The sequence below is a fragment of the Mesoplodon bidens genome, assembly GCF_964165515.1.
Source record: "Mesoplodon bidens genome assembly, chromosome: 3".
Lineage (NCBI taxonomy): Eukaryota > Metazoa > Chordata > Mammalia > Artiodactyla > Ziphiidae > Mesoplodon > Mesoplodon bidens.
The window spans coordinates 54,933,297-54,949,415 of NC_138178.1; the positions used below are offsets into that span (position 1 = coordinate 54,933,297).

The 16,119-nt window shown below is 43.8% G+C and overlaps 1 protein-coding gene across 1 annotated transcript in view; it reads right to left on the reverse strand.

Annotated features, from left to right (window-relative positions):
• CLPX (caseinolytic mitochondrial matrix peptidase chaperone subunit X) overlaps positions 1–1,353 on the reverse strand; it is a 35,881-nt gene extending 34,528 nt beyond the window's left edge. The window contains exon 1 of the mRNA XM_081229239.1: positions 1,041–1,353. Within this exon, the coding sequence (XP_081085365.1) occupies positions 1,041–1,119 (79 nt within the window). The 5' untranslated portion in view covers positions 1,120–1,353. The remainder of the gene's footprint in view (positions 1–1,040) is intronic.
• Positions 1,354–16,119: the final 14,766 nt, after the last annotated feature.

A 16,119-nucleotide genomic window follows, 5' to 3' on the forward strand; every position in this document is an offset into this window, starting at 1 on the left:
ATTTTACAAAATGCTTCTGCCCACACAATCTCATTGAATCCCTCTGTGAAATAAAATGTTGGAAAATAAACATTTAGTAAACTGTAAGAATTTTACAGTGAAGCTAAAAATTCGGAAAAGGGGGCTGTTTTTTTCCTAATCCAAAGATCATAAACTGATAATCCAAAACAAAACGAATCTATCTAGAAGTTAGTGATTATAACAGGATCTAGCCTCTTTGTCTGCTATTCATAGATTTAGGGAAGAGAAAAATGGTTTCTTTTCCGGAATCTCTTGGCTGGGGTTGCCACTCTCCCACAGATCCTGATAAACAGAAAGGAAAGGTAAACAAGCGCCACCCTTAAAAAACTACTTGGGACTGTCAAGTTAGGAAATCCGGCAAACGACTGACTCCCTGAGACACCTAAGCCCTTCAGAAACAATTTCTGCGGGAATTTCCATCTCCACGGGCGCTTTGCTGCGGCCCCCGAAAAGTAGTGCGAGTCTGCTTTACGTCCCGGTGTGAGCGGCCGCACAACGACTGTGACACCGCGGCCCCCGCGCGGCCTGCGCCCGGGACGGCCCGCTCGGCGCCCCGCGGCCCCGGGGGGACCCCAACAGTGGCGGCTCCGCATCCGGGCCCTTCCCGCGGCCCGCGACAGGCCCGAGGGGAACCCGGCCGGGCTCCGGAAGAGGAGCCGCAGCAGGGGAGGCGGCAGTCACCTGCGGAGTGGGGTCTGGGGACACTTTTTAACCAACGGAGCACTGCGTGCCTCTTTCAGGGTTTCTGCGAAGCGACCACATTCTGGCCCCAAAGTCAGAGGGCCTGAAAGCGGGAGGGGTAGGGGAGCCAGAGGGTTTCACTTCAAATGTGAGAACCAGCTGCTCCAGAGGTTGGCAGAGACCCATGCCACGGAGAAAGCGGGGGTTGCCAGGCGAAGCGCCGAGCACCTCCTCACACCCTCGGGGTGGGGGAGGCCTCTCGCCCTCCCCGGGGTCCCCGCCGCAGCCGGCCGGGACACTGCTGGGTCAAGAGCTCAGGTGAGGGACTACTTCGTTACCTCTTGGCGCGGAGGCGAGCGAGGAGCTGATGAGCCGGGCGGCTGTGGCGCCGCAAGTACAAGCGCCGCAGCCCGACATCTCCGCGGGGCCTAGGCTGGGGCTTCGCCCCCTGCCGCCCTCCGGGTCTCAGCGGCCAACTGCTACTCGCGGGGTTCGCTGGCTTGGCTCCGGACTCTCCTGTCGGTTCTAGGCCCAGTGCAGATATCACCCGCCTCGCAGCAGTGCCTTCGCACTCTTCGTGCCCCACTGCCGTCTACTAAACAGACACCTAGCATACAACCCCCTCCACGTTCTCCTCCCCCCGCACCCTCCCCCGCCTACCAGGGGGGCTTGCGCGCGCCTGCGTCCTAGGCCTAGGGAGGGGTCGTAGGCACGAGCCGCGCGTGCGTGAGACACCAACGTAGGCGAGGGGAAGGGGGCGGTGACCTGGGCGCCAATGAGCACGCTACGGCAGAAGGCCGACCCCCCACCCAAGCCACCACCGAATGGAGAACTACAAGTCCCGAGCCACAATTCTTCCGGAAGTTCCTTTATCCTAGCGTTGAAAAGTTTGCGATCGTAGCGGAGAGATGCATGCCGGGAGTTGTAGTTCCAGCTCATAACAGTAAACTGGTCATTTTCTACTGGTGGCTGGGAAGGTCAAAGTGAGACCGGTGGCTTAGCCGGTCGCAGGAGGAGTCTTGAAAGCCGCCGATTCTATAAGAATCGATAAGTTCCTCCCCACGGGGGTTCCCCATCCTGTGTTCCTTATCTTTTCCTTATCTTTGGTTTCCTGACTTGCGACGTGGAAGTGGCGGTATTTTTTACCAAGTTCCTCAAGCAACAGATGTTGGATGATAGCTCTCTTTACTTGTTTTTTCAAGCCTAGTGGTGATGACTCTTCAGGCCGTTGCTAGTCCCTGGGTGCTTTACAATCCTTTGTCCGTTCCCTTAAACCTGAGCACACCCTGGTAAATAGTTACTTCATGAATCTCTCTTCTGTTACTCTTAGACCTCTGTTTGGCTGGTTCCTCTCTGGATATCTAAAGCAGATCAGGGCTTCCCTGGTGGCGCAGTGGTTAAGAATCCACCTGCCAATGCAGGTGACACGGGTTCAAGCCCTGGGCTGGGAAGATCCCACATGCTGCAGAGCAACTAAGCCCGTGCACCACAACTACTGAGCCTGTGCTCTAGAGCCTGCGAGCCACAACTACTGAAGCCTAGAGACCTATTCTCTGCAACAAGAGAAGCCACCGCAATGAGAAGCCCGCGCACGGCAACGAAGAGTAGACCCTGCTTGCCACAACTAGAGAAAGCCCACAACGAAGACCCAAGGCAGCCAAAAATAAATAAATTTGAAATAAATAAATAAAGCGGATCAACCAGCTAGCTGACAAAGTGCAGGATGGTGACAAATGAATCATACTCTTTTCCCATCTGGGTTGGCACCAGACAGAGTATTTACTTTGTATATAAGATTCTCATAAACTCCAAAGCCCAGAGAAATTGCCAAGTGAGCTTGGATACCTTCAGTTCTGAGCTGGCGGAGGAGGGGGTGGGGACGGAGGGGGTGGGGGAACGACGACATGCAAGCCAGAGTCAGTTATTTAGCCCTCTTCAGTCTGGGATCAGAGAAATGTGGCTTCTAGTTCCCCGGGTCTGGCCATGAAAAGGGGGGCATTGGCCTTGGCCCAGACCACATAGGTTTTTTGTCTCTCTGGGTGCTGACTCCTGGTACTCCTTCAGCTTAAAGTGACAGAGACCAGAAGGGAGCCCAGGTCTTAACTCAGCTGCCTTCATGGATAGAATGTTGAGAGAATAGAGACTCTAAAATTCCTACAATCCAGTGTTTTCAAACTGTGTTCCTAGAATCCCTCAGAAGCCAAAGCTATTTGGTGGGGGTGAGGGGACTAAGAGAATGAACCTCCCCAAATCCTCCTCCAAGCCACCTCCAAAGTCAATCAGAGCAGCTCTGTTTTTATCTGTTTCATTTATTGTGGTTTCATTTGAAAAAACAGTCATGGGACTTCCCTGGCAGTCCAGTGGGTAAGACTCCACTCTCCCAATGCAGGGGACCTGGGTTCAATCCCTAGTCCAGGAACTAGATCTCGCATGCATGCCACAGCTAAGAGTCCACATGCCACAGCTAGGAAGTCCAAGCCCGCATGCCACAACTGAAAGATCCTGCATGCCGCAACAAAGATCCAGCATGCTGCAACTAAGACCTGGTGCAGACTAAATAAAATAAATAAATAAATAAATAAATAAATAAATTTTTTAAAAGAGAAAATATAGTTGTTCTGCTTTAAAACAATGCTTGAAAACCACTGATTCTAGGACAAACTTCTTGTAGCAGTAAGCTAAGCAGGTCACATGGACTCTTAACACCCAATTTAAATTTGTTTCGTTCCACCCCAACTTCTATTTCAATTATATACACATTTTCTTCTTATTATAGAAATTAAGAAGTTGGTTGCTAAAATCTATAGATTGCTATATAGCAAGCTGAATAAAAGCATTGTTAAGCCAAGGCTCATCTGGGGGCACCCCATGAAGCCTTCCCTTTCTCTGTCCATTCTAAAAACTTGACTTACTCATTCAGTCAACAAATATTTATTGAGTACCAATTACATGCCAGGCACTGAGGAAATCGCATTGAACAAAACAAAAAAGTTTCTCTCATGGAGCTTCTATTCTAGTGGGGAAAGATAAGATAGTAAGTAAAACAAAGATATGTGCCACTGGTATGATGACATAGGAATATCTTTATATTGTTTCATAATATATTCTATCATTCCAAGGACAACTGAGTATTCAGTCTTATTTATGGGCCGATGTTTTGTGTATTTAGTCTGTATTCCCAACTGTACTATGAGTCTTTGAAGGCAGGTATTTCATTATAAACGTGGGCTGAATACACAGTAGAAATTCAGTAAATACTTGATTAAGTATTTATCTTCCAACTACATTAGCTTGGCGGAAAGCTGGGATGGTGTCTTCAGAAAATCTGACATAAAATCAGAGCAAATTATAATTGACAAAGAAGTGTTAATAGACACAAATTCTACAAATTTACACAATGGTTGATCCAACTGATTGAGTGTCCTAGAAGGAATTCTCAGGAGATGCCTGATTAGAAGAATGTAGACTTTGTCCTAGAAAGTACAAAACAAAGGGAGGTGTACAAAACTCAGTTTAACTTTTTCTCAAATGTAAGCAAAGGTCATGTGGCTTTGGCATCAGACTGGTAATGGTTTCATCACACAGGCAACATGAATTTGGTAGTTTCAATGCATCACCCCCAAACTATGCTCTGTGGGTCAGAATGTACCTGGATTATTAGGATCAGTACCCAACAAGCCTGTATTGGGACACTAACTTTGTGCTAGGCTCTTTGATGGTATAAATCTTACAGTGTTATTCAAATTGGGGAACTTATACCATGGGGATATACCAAGACTTCCATTTGGTACTTGAGCACAGAGGAGTGTCATGTTTAAATAAAGTATCATCTGTGCTAGAAAGGTTCAAATGTAAAAGATCATTCTTTAGGAACCATGTGGCTGTTTGACAAAGGAGCATGTTCCATTTTACAAGGGTACATTCCCTGACCTGAAACTCAAAGGTTGGGACAATGTCTTTGCTCCAGGGTATGACCAGGTAGCCATGAGATGGAGCAGAGCTTGGTGTCTGGGCAAAGAGCAGTGAGGCTCTAGATGCATACTAAGACCCTTCTCTCTCACTTGGTACTTCATGGGAAACTTCTGGTTAGGTTCCTATCAGGCCCCTCCCTTAACTTCTGAATTTGGAAGCACAGAGTCATTTGAGATTTTCCCTGTGATAATATGGATCCTCTATCAGGAGAGTGATGGCAAATACTTGTGTTCTTATCAGGTTTGTGGAACAAAATATTTCCATATCACACCTACTTTCAGCTCTTTTCTGATAGGCTAATGGTGCTTTGAAAAGAAAGTCAAATACAAGATAATGAATGGCATATGTTCTTGTTTATTAAAGGGAAAAGATTAGTTTCACACTTGAAATAAAGTTTCTAGGTTGGTGACTTCCCTGGTGGCACAATGGTCAAGAATCGGCCTGCCAATACAGGGGACACAGGTCCTATCCCTGGTCTGGGAAGATCCCACACGCCGCGGAGCAACAAAGCCCATGTGCCACCACTACTGAGCCTGCGCTCTAGAGCCCGCGAACCACAACTACTGAGCCCACGCGCTGTGACTACTGAAGTCCGAGCACCTAGAGCCTGTGCTCTGCAACAAGAGAAGCCATCACAATGAGAAGCCCGTGCACTGCAACGAAGAGTAGCCCCTGCTTGCCGCAACTAGAGAAAGCCTGCACGCAGCAACGAAGACCAAACGCAGCCAAAAAAAAAAAAAAGTATCTAGATTGTTCCAAAATGTGAAAGAGGATAATGAAGGACAAACCTGGATACTGAAAGCTGTAGAAGATTTGTAGAAAGGGAAATTTATTTGCCTTGGACTATAATAACTACAAATAATAGTCTAAAAATATGCAATGAAATAGTAAAATTTTGCCAAAGCTGAAAAAAAAAGTCAAATACAATTTTCCAGCTCAAATAGTTTTACTTGAGTTGACTTCTTGAGTTATTTACCTTTTGTGAACTACATAACTAAAAGTACATAACATTTTATGTCTCCACTCTATGTAAAACTTTTTCCTTTTATGCTTGATTCTACCTCCCAGGATTGTAAACACTGTGACTTGCTAAGTGAAAAATATTTTTGTAGGTTAGAGTCAGCGAGTCATCCAATCTAGCACTGGATTTTTCACATGAGGAAACAGGCCTATGAAAAAGCAGGGATTTGACAAAGGTCACATACTGAGTCAGAAACAAAGAGAAATAGAGCCCAAGTCTCCTGATTTGAAAACTGTGTTTTTCAATCTTTTCTTTTTTAACCCAAGGCTCTTTTTGATAAACAGAAAAACTCTGACCTTCTCCTCCACCAGAGATTCTCATACAGCCTCTTAAGAGAGTCATCATTCTGTTGGGAATCACTGTATCTTCTGAATAAAGACATTTCTTTTTCATGGCTGAACACTGATTCTTCAGACCAGCAGACATTGATCCTGCCAGACACATAACAGGAACTCAATATTTATATTTTAAAAGATAAGGACCAAAAAAAAAAAAAAAAAAGAAGAAGGCTCCTGTCTGTAAGTGGTATGAGACTCAAAGTAATACTGAGAACATTGTATAGAACTTTACAAAGTGCTTTCACAGCCACCTTCTCATCTGATTCTCACAGCAACTCAGTGAGGTACTGTTATCTGCATTCCGGTTTTGCAGCTGAGAAAATCAAGACACAGAGAGTTTAAGTAACTTGCCAAAGGTCACAGCTGAACCAGGATTCATACCCTAATCTCCACTACTGTTTCGTTACTTCCCTGTATCTTCCTCCAAAAGCTGGTAAGATTTTAGAGGTTCACAGAATCTTCACTCATTACCCAGAAATATAATTAATTAATTAATTTAAAAAAATACACCTCGGCCCTTTCCCTAAGGGTTTTTTTAAAATATAAATTTATTTATTTATTTATTTTTTGGCTGTGTTGGGTCTTCGTTGCTGCACATGGGCTTCTCTAGTTGCAGCGAGTGGGGGCTACTCTTCCTTGCGGTGCGCTGGCTCCTCATTGCGGCGGCTTCTCTTGTTGCGGAGCACGGGCTCTAGGCACGCGGGCTTCAGTAGTTGCAGCACGCAGGCTCAGTAGCTGTGGCTCGCAGGCTCTAGAGCACAGGCTCAGTAGTTGTGGCACATGGGCTGCGTATGGGATCTTCCCGGACCAGGGCTCGACCTCGTCTCCTGCATTGGCAGGCGGATTCTTAACCACTGCGCCACCAGGGAAGGTTCTGATAAAATAGTCTGGAGTGGGGCTCAGGAATCCATTTTTATTGCTAGAATACTAGAATCAGGAAATGCTAAGTTTTATTTGCCGAAATGAATAAAATCTCTTTTCTGTGGTGGTAGAGCCTGTGCCTTTATTTCTCAAGGCCTCTATTTTAGGCTTCCTTAATTACCACCACTTTCTCCCTCAGTAAATCATTGCCCAGCCTTGGTACTGTAGGGAGACCAAGGATTCTACAAGAAGATGCTCACTGTCCTCCTGGGTCTGTCCTTGAGTGGGGGGTGGTGACCTAAGATGGCACAAGGTTCCCCCACCCCCAACCGTGTCCTCAGCTAGAGGAATGTCCTTCATCCTGATGTTCAGGGAAATGGTCAGCAGATGGCACTAACTCACCATGGCTTCCCTCTTTGAATCCATGGTAGAGGGGTTGTAGGATGGGGGGAAGTGTTCTTAAAGCTAATCCATTGGAACTTTTGGTGTACCAGATCTTGAAGACAGTGCTAGGAATGCTTGTTTAGTATTTTCTAAAGAGCACAGATGTCAGGGGTAGAAGGAATGCTGTGTGTCTACTAGCTGGGTCACTCACCAGCCCTGTGACTTCTGGCAAGTTACTTAACTTCCTAAGCCTGTTTTTCCAACTATAAATCGGGGTGCTCCTGACCCCCTAGGGTTAATGTAAATAAAAGATTCTGAGTTGTAGTATACAGTAGGTGCTTAATAATTTTTTTAACTGTGCAATGCTGTAATTTATGACTTTCCTTTTATGCCTGTAAAAAATTCCTTTTTATTTACGCTTCCTGGCCAACTTGTTGACAACCTCACCCTATTCCATTATACCTTAGCACTGTAAGGAGCTCACTTGATTTCAAATGCAAAATTGAAGAAGAGAGGCGAAAGAGAGAGGATACAGACCCTTGGTTTATAAGTCCTTTACAATTTGCAATTAATTTGCCTTAGCCATAATATTAGACAATAAGAGATATTTATGCTTTGGTAACAGTTGTAATCATTTATTACTTGCAAGCATCCACTGGGCTGTGTGTGTAAAGTAGTACCCGTTGGTAAATTAGTCAATAAGAAGAAATGAAGAGAAAAGCTTCTGAGCCACCAAAATAGATGTTGCAAAGTTGGCAATTCAAAGTTCATATACTTTGCTCATACCTGGGCCTTCAGAATCTCATTCTGTGTCTATTTACTCATTTCAAATACTGATTTGGTCATATGGATCTCCTGCCCAGAAGTGAGTAAATTAGAAAGGGGAGTGGTGCTAGAAGCAGGCATATTAACCACAGCCAAAGTGTTCTGTGAGAGCCTGACAAAAAAGGAGGAAATGGAGAAGTGGATGCAAGAACTCAGTAAGAAGACAGGGACATCCCTGGTGGTCCAGTGGTTAAGACTCCGTGATCCCAATGCAGGGGGCAGGGGATCCTATCCCTGATCAGGGAACTAGATCCCTCATGCCGCAAATAAAAAGATCCCACGTGCCACAACTAAGACCCGGCACAGCCAAATAAATTTTTTTAAAACTCAATAAAAAGACAGACTCACAGATGCAGAAAACAAAAAAACAAATCGGTCTTACCAGAAGGGGGAGGGGGTTGGAGGTAAGGAAGATAGGTGAAGGGGATTAAGAGGTACAAACCTCCATTTACTAATATATACTGTGTTCATACATTTGTTCAACTGGTCCTTAAAATAGTCCCATGAGGTATATATTATTTTCTCAAGTTTATAGTTGAGGAAACTGAAGCACACAGAGGTTAGATAACTTGTCCAAGATTACACTGCTTGTCCAAGATTACACTGCCAGTAAGTAAAAGAACCAGTATTGAACCCAGGTAGCCTGGTTCTATAGCCATGCATTTAACCACCATACTATATTCCACAGGACTCACTATTAGATTGTCTTGGATGAAATACACTTTTTATTGTATTGTTGAGCTTTAAAAAAATAAGAAAATTTTCCATGAACATGCATGCAAATTCTTATGTTACTACATAGGTTGAAAATTGTCATATAAATGTTTTGAAGAATCAAAAGTAAACTCAGGAATTGTTTTTAAAATGAGCAAGCAATTGGAGGCTATCAAAAGTGACCAGAAGGGGGAGTTCCCTGGTGGACGAGTGGTAAAGAATCCGCCTCCCAATGCAGGGGATACGGGTTCAATCCCTGGTCGGGAAACTAGGATCCCACATGCTGCAGGGCAGCTAGGCCCTCACGCCACAACTACTGAGCTCATGCGCCTCAACTAGAGAGCCCACATGCCGCAAACTACAGAACCCACCTGCCCTGGAGCCTGCACGCCACAAGTAGAGAAGAGAAAAATCGCACGCTACAACTAGAGAGAAGCCCAGGCACCGCAACGAAAGATCCCGAGTGACGTAACTAAGACCCAGTGCAGCCAAAAATAAATAAAAATAAATAAATAATAAATCTTAAAAAAAAAAAAAAGTGACCAGAGGGGACTTCCCAGGCAGTCCAATGGTTAAGACTCAGCATTTCCACTGAAGGTTCCTGGTCGGGGAACTAAGATCCCACATGCCACGGTGTGGCAAAAAAAAAAAAGGGGGACCAGGTATTTTGAAAAAGAACCCTAACAACAAAAACTTTGAGATTAAAAATATAATTGTTAAAATTATATGACTATTGAATTAGTGTTTGTGTAGTGGCAAAACTGTCTTCAAGCATTAGGACAAAATTAAGACATTTTCAGATAATAAAAGCTGATAGAACAAAGTTGCAAGACTCACATTTCTTGGTTTCAAAACTTACTACAAAGCTACAGTAATCAAGACAGAATGGTACTGTCATAAGAATAGATATACCGAGCAATAGAATAGAATTGAGAGTCCAGAAATAAACCCTCACTTTTACAGCCAATTGATTTTCAACGAGTGCCAAGCCCAGTCAACGAGAAAGAAGAATCTTCACCAAATGATGCTGGGTCAACTGGATATCCACATACAAATGAAGTTGGATCTCTACCTATATACATATACATAAATTTACTCAAAATGAATCAAAGACCTAAATGCAAATGCTAAAATATAAAACTCTTAGAAGAGAATCTAGGTATAAGTTCATGACCTTGGATTAGGTAACAGTTTCTTAAATATGACACCAAAAACATAAGCAACCAAAAACAAATAAATTGGACTTTAGCAAAATTAAAATCTTTTGTGCTTCAAAGGACACTATCAATAAAGTGAAAATACAACCAATAGAATGGGGAAAAATATATCTGCAAATCAAGTATTGATAAGGGCCTAGTATTCAGAATATATAAAGAACTCTTACAACTCAACAGTAAAAAGACAACCCAGTTTTAAAAGGGGGTGCTATAGACTGAATGTTCGTGTCCTCCCAAAATTCATATGTTGAAATCTAATCCCCAGTGTGATGATATTAGGAGCTGGAGCATTTGGGAAGTGATTAGGTCATAAGGGTAGAACCCTCATTAATGGGATTAGTGCTTTTATAAAATAGGCCCCAGAGAGCACTCTTGCCCTTTTGAACCAGGAAGTGGACCCTCACCAGGCACCAAATATATCAGCACCTTCTTCTTGGACTTCCCAACCTTCAGAACTATAAGAAATACATTTCTATTGTTTATAAGCCACTCAGTCTTTGATAGTATTGTTGTAGCAGCTCAAATAGATAAGACAATGAGCAAAGAATTTGAATAGACATTTCTCCAGAGAAGATATACAAATGAGTATGTAAGTATATAAAATAAATACTAAGTAAAAAGAAATAAGTATGTAAAAAATGCTCAACAGGGCTTCCCTGGCAGCGCAGTGGTTGAGAGTCCGCCTGCCGATGCAGGGGACACTGGTTTGTGCCCCGGTCCGGGAAGATCCCACATGCCGCGGAGCGGCTAGGCCCGTGAGCCATGGCCACTGAGCCTGCGCATCCGGAGCCTGTGCTCCTCAACAGGAGGGGCCACAACAGTGACAGGTCCACGTACCACAAAAAAAAAAAAAAAAAATGCTCAACATAACTAGCCATTAGGAAAATGCAAATCAAAACCACAATGAGATACCACTTCACACTCACTAGATGGCTATAATTCAAAAAAAGCAAAAAACACCCAAGTGGTGGCAAGGATGTAGAGAAATTAGAACCCTCACACAGTGCTGGTGGGAATGTAAAATGATGCAGCTGCTGTGGAAAACAATTTGGCAGTTCCTCAAAAGTTAAACACAGAAATACTACATGAGGACTTCCCTGGTGGCGCAGTGGTGAAGAATCCGCCTGCCAATGCCAGGGACACGGGTTTGATCCCTGGTCCGGGAAGATCCCACATGCCACGGAGCAACTAAGCCCATGCACCACAACTACTGAGCCTGCGCTCTAGAGCCCACAAGCCACAACTACTGAGCCTGCGTGCCACAACTACTGAAGCCTACGTGCCTAGAGCCTGGGCTCCACAATAAGAGAAGCCACCGCAACGAGAAGCCCACGCACCACAACAAAGAACAGGCCCCACTAGCCACAACTAGAGAAAGCCTGTGCGCAGCAATGAAGACCCAACGCAGCCAATAAATAAATAAATAAACTTATGAAAAAGAAAAAAGAAATACTACGTGACTCAGAACTTCTACTCCTGGGTATATACCTAAGAGAATTGAAAAGATATGTTCATACAAAAACTTGTACAGGAGTGTTCACAGAAACATTATTCAAAATAGGCAAAAAATGGACACAACCCAAATATTAATCAACTGATAAATAGATAAATTGTAGTATATCCATACAATGAAATACTATTCAGTCATAAAAAGTAATGGCATAGGGCTTCCCTTGTGGCACAGTGGTTGAGAGTCCGCCTGCCGATGCAGGGGAGGCAGGTTCGTGCCCCGGTCCGGAAGGATCCCACATGCCGCGGAGCGGCTGGGCCCGTGAGCCATGGCCGCTGAGCCTGCGCGTCCGGAGCCTGTGCTCCACAACGGGGGAGGCCACAACAGTGAGAGGTGCACGTATCACAAAAAAAAAAAAAAAAAGAGTAATGGCATATTGATACATGCTACAATATGGATGAACCTTGAAAACATTCTAAGTGAAAGAGACAAGTGCATATTGCTGGACTGCATTTATATGAAATGTCCAGAATAGGCTAATCCATAAAGACAAAGTAGTTGCCAGGGCCTTGGGCGACGAGGGTCAGGGAGTGACTACTAATGAGTATGGGGTTTCTCTCTGTGACGAAAATGTTCTGGAATTAGAAAGTGATGGTGTGAATATACTAAAATATACTAAAAGCCATTAAATTGTATACTTTAAAAAACTGTGAATTTTACAGTATGTGAATTAAGTTTCAATTTAAAAAACCTGATAGTTCTACCCACAACAGATCTTCACTAAAATAATTTTTAAAAGATATTCTTCAGGAAGAAGAAAAATGACTTTAAAAGCAAGATCTGAGGTGGTAAACATGCAAATAAATTTAAACAAACTGTATAAAATGATAAATTTTTTTATAAAATAAATATTTTGAAGGGCAAATAAAAAGGAATTAAAATATTGTTTGAGGGGTGAAGATACTGTTTAACTTTGATTTTGTTAAAATCAATATGTATAATAAAAATCAGGACTTCCCTGTTGGTGTAGTGGTTAAGAATCCGCCTGCCAATGCAGGGGACACGGGTTCGAGCCCTGGTCCGGGAAGATCCCACATGCCATGGAGCAACTAAGCCCGTGAGCCACAACTACTGAGCCCACGTACCACAACTACTGAAGCCTGCATGCCTAGAGCCTGTGCTCCGCAACAAGAGAAGCCACCACAATGAGAAGCCTGTGTGCCACAACAAAGACCCAACACAGCCAAAAAATAAATAAATAAATAAATAAATTTATTAAAAAAAGAGAAAGCACTAAAAGAATAGAAAAGGTATAAAACTTCTAAGTCAATATAAGGAAAAAATGGAATAAGAAAAATATTACTCAATCCAAAAGCTGACAATAAAAGTGATGTAAAAAAAAACCCACTGGGTAAGATGGTAAAAAGAAGTCCAAATATAACTGTAATCACCATATGTACTTACAAGACTCACAGTTAAAAGACATTGTTAGATTGAATAAAATAAACTAAAATCCAGCTACAATGCTGTTTACAAGAAACACATCTTTAAACAAGATACATAAGCTTAAAAGTAAAAAGATAGAAAAGATATACTGAGCAAATACTAACCAAAAAGGGAGTTGGAAGCTATATTATTAGACAAAATAAACTTTAACACAAAAAAAACATTATAGGAACAAAGAACATAACTACATATTGATAAAAGATTCAACTCACGGGCTTCCCTGGTGGCGCAGTGGTTGGGGGTCCGCCTGCCGATGCAGGGGGCGCGGGTTTGTGCCCCGGTCCGGGAGGATCCCGCGTGCCGTGGAGCGGCTGGGCCCGTGAGCCATGGCCGCTGAGCCTGTGCGTCCAGAGCCTGTGCTCCACAGCGGGAGAGGCCCGCGAACCGCAAAAAAAAAAAAAAAAAAGATTCAACTCACAAACAGGAATGAAAATTCAATACATAATAGGCATCTATTAACATAGCCTCAAAATATGTAAAGCCAAAATGGAAGAATCACAGGGAGAAATTGACAAGCACATCATTTAGTGGATGATTTCAACACACTCTTCATTTATGGAACTAAACAATTAAAAAGTATAAGTCAATGGTCCTGTATGGAGACCTGCACCCAATGATTAGAGAATACACTTTTTTTTTAATTGCACATAGAAACTACAAAAACTGACCAAGTACTAGGTCACGAAGTAATACACAACAGATTTCAAAGAATTGGTACCACCCAGATCTCATTCGATGTATTTGAAGTCCCCTGATGTTTGGAAACGGAAAACTCTAAACTTCCAGTAAACCCACTGTTGGACTGCACCCTGCAGGCCTTGCAAGCCTTGTAGTAGCCCAGCCTCCAGGCCAAAGAGTTCAGAGACAGCCAGACATTAATGGTTTATTGGACAGGGGATCTTACACATCCAAAACAAAAGGTACGGGACTTCCCTGGTGGTGTAGAGGTTAAGAATCCGCTTGCCAATACAGGATACACAGGTTCGATCCCTGGTCTGGGAAGATCCCACATGCCACAGAGCAACTAAGCCCATGCGCCACAACTACTGAGCCTGCGCTCTAAAGCCCACGAGCCACAACTACTGAGCCCACGTGCCACAACTACTGAAGCTCACGCACCTAGAGCCCCTGCTTGCCACATCCAGAGAAAGCCTGCGATCAGCAACAAAGACCAAACACAACCAAAAATAAATAAATTTATTAAAGAAACAAAACAAAAGGTCCTGGAGAGATGCTACTTGGGGGAGAAGTAAGCTGCCATTTATAGGGGGAATTGAAGTCAGGTTGACTCATCAGTTACCAAGGAAACCAGTGGCTGAGGCAGGGGACAAGCATGTAGATAGTTACTAATTAAGTCTTATAATTAAGACAATTGGATGGTCATGTGAGTGAAGCAGGGCCTGTTGAGCAGGGGAAGTACAGAGACCAAGAGAACACCCATCTTGAATGGCCTGACCATACACCCACAGTGATCTGCTCACTGTCCCACTGAAAGTATTCACCTCTCAGGGGGGTCTTCCCAACTCTCCAAGATCCCTTTCCTCTGAGAACTGTGCCACCTGCCCAGCAACTTTGACTGTATCATAGGACTGCCCTTTATACTCCACTCCCTGCTATGGCCACAGTTGTTTGGACTAGAGGTACAGCCCCAATTCGAAATGAACCAATCAGAATCTCCAAGGAACTTGGGCTTAGGTCAGGGCTCTTCATTAGCTTTAAGAGATGGCCACCTCTTCTATGAACCCTGGGGAGCAGAAAAAGCTGATCTGCAAAGAAAGTAGGGGTTCCTACAGAGAGGAAAGACCACACAGTAAGAGGGAGAGACTGAAAAACAGACTGACTAGAGAGAGGGACTTAGAAAGAGAGACAGTCAGAGAGACAGGTTGACAAATAGAGAATGTAGAACAAGACTGAGTTAAATTGAGAATGATGAAATAAAATTCATATTTCATGGCAAAACAAAATTTAAACAAATCTTTTTCTCTGCCTGTTTGGGTCTCTTCCCTCCCCTTTAGTGTGTATTGTACATCCGCATTAACCAGACCTCCTTATGAGAGAACATTTCTTTTTCTTTTTGCCATGCCACGTGGCATGCAGGATCTCAGTTCCCTGACCAGGTGTCGAACCCGTGCCCCCTGCAGTGGAAGCACAGAGTCCTAACCACTGGACCACCAGGGAATTGCCTAACATTCCTTCCTAATCTCATAAAAGGTCACACCCCTTAGGAGATAACCTTCCTTCTTAATCTTGTAAGGGGCCATAATGACCCATGACCCATGCTTTTTACTGTGGATCTGGATTGTGTGAACTGTCAATAATTACATAATTTGACATATAAGCCTTTGTTTCAAAAACATATAACTGTGCTTTGACCTCTAAAAGGCAGAATAGTCTTCAGAGCTTTCTGAGAGACCCTCCTGGGTTATAATCCTCAAGTTGGCTTGAATAAAATTTTTTATTTCTTTCTTAGATCGACTATTGATTAATTTTTTTCATCAATATATGCATGGTATAGTTGGCAGGATATCAGATACCCCCTAGAGGACACCTGAAGTCTAAGCCAAACTGACGCTTTTAAGTGATGATCCCCCAAATTTTATTCAAGCTGTTTTCACTTAAGACTTGGAGTCTTAAGGGGTACTGGTGCATTTCCTAGGCAGGGACCTAGGGGGATCAGGGCAGGAGGCCCAGGGAAACATAGGTGGCTGAGTTTTTGTTAAATTTGGCCTAAACTGGAAAAAAAGAAAAAGTTGATACATGGTCTGAACAAAACTTTTGCTAGTGAAATGAGAGATTAAATTAATTCACCTCTGAGAAACAAGGGACATCTGCTCCTTCCAGCCACAAGGTGTTCTCAGGTGACTGAGAACCTAGGGAAAGTGTCTGAGGATCAATCCTCATGACTTGTAGTGGTCCTACAGGGGAACCCCACTGTAAGGCCAACTGGCCCGAGGCAGGGGAACGCAATCAGATTCACAGGTTGCATCAGACCGAAACTCTCCGGACCACCCAGTTCCAGGAACTGACCTGGGGACCTTCCACTCGGCCCAGCCTTCCCGCCTTTCAAGGGGCGGGACTAGCGGTCCCAAGACTGACGCAACCGGCACCAGATATTGCCACGATACCCGA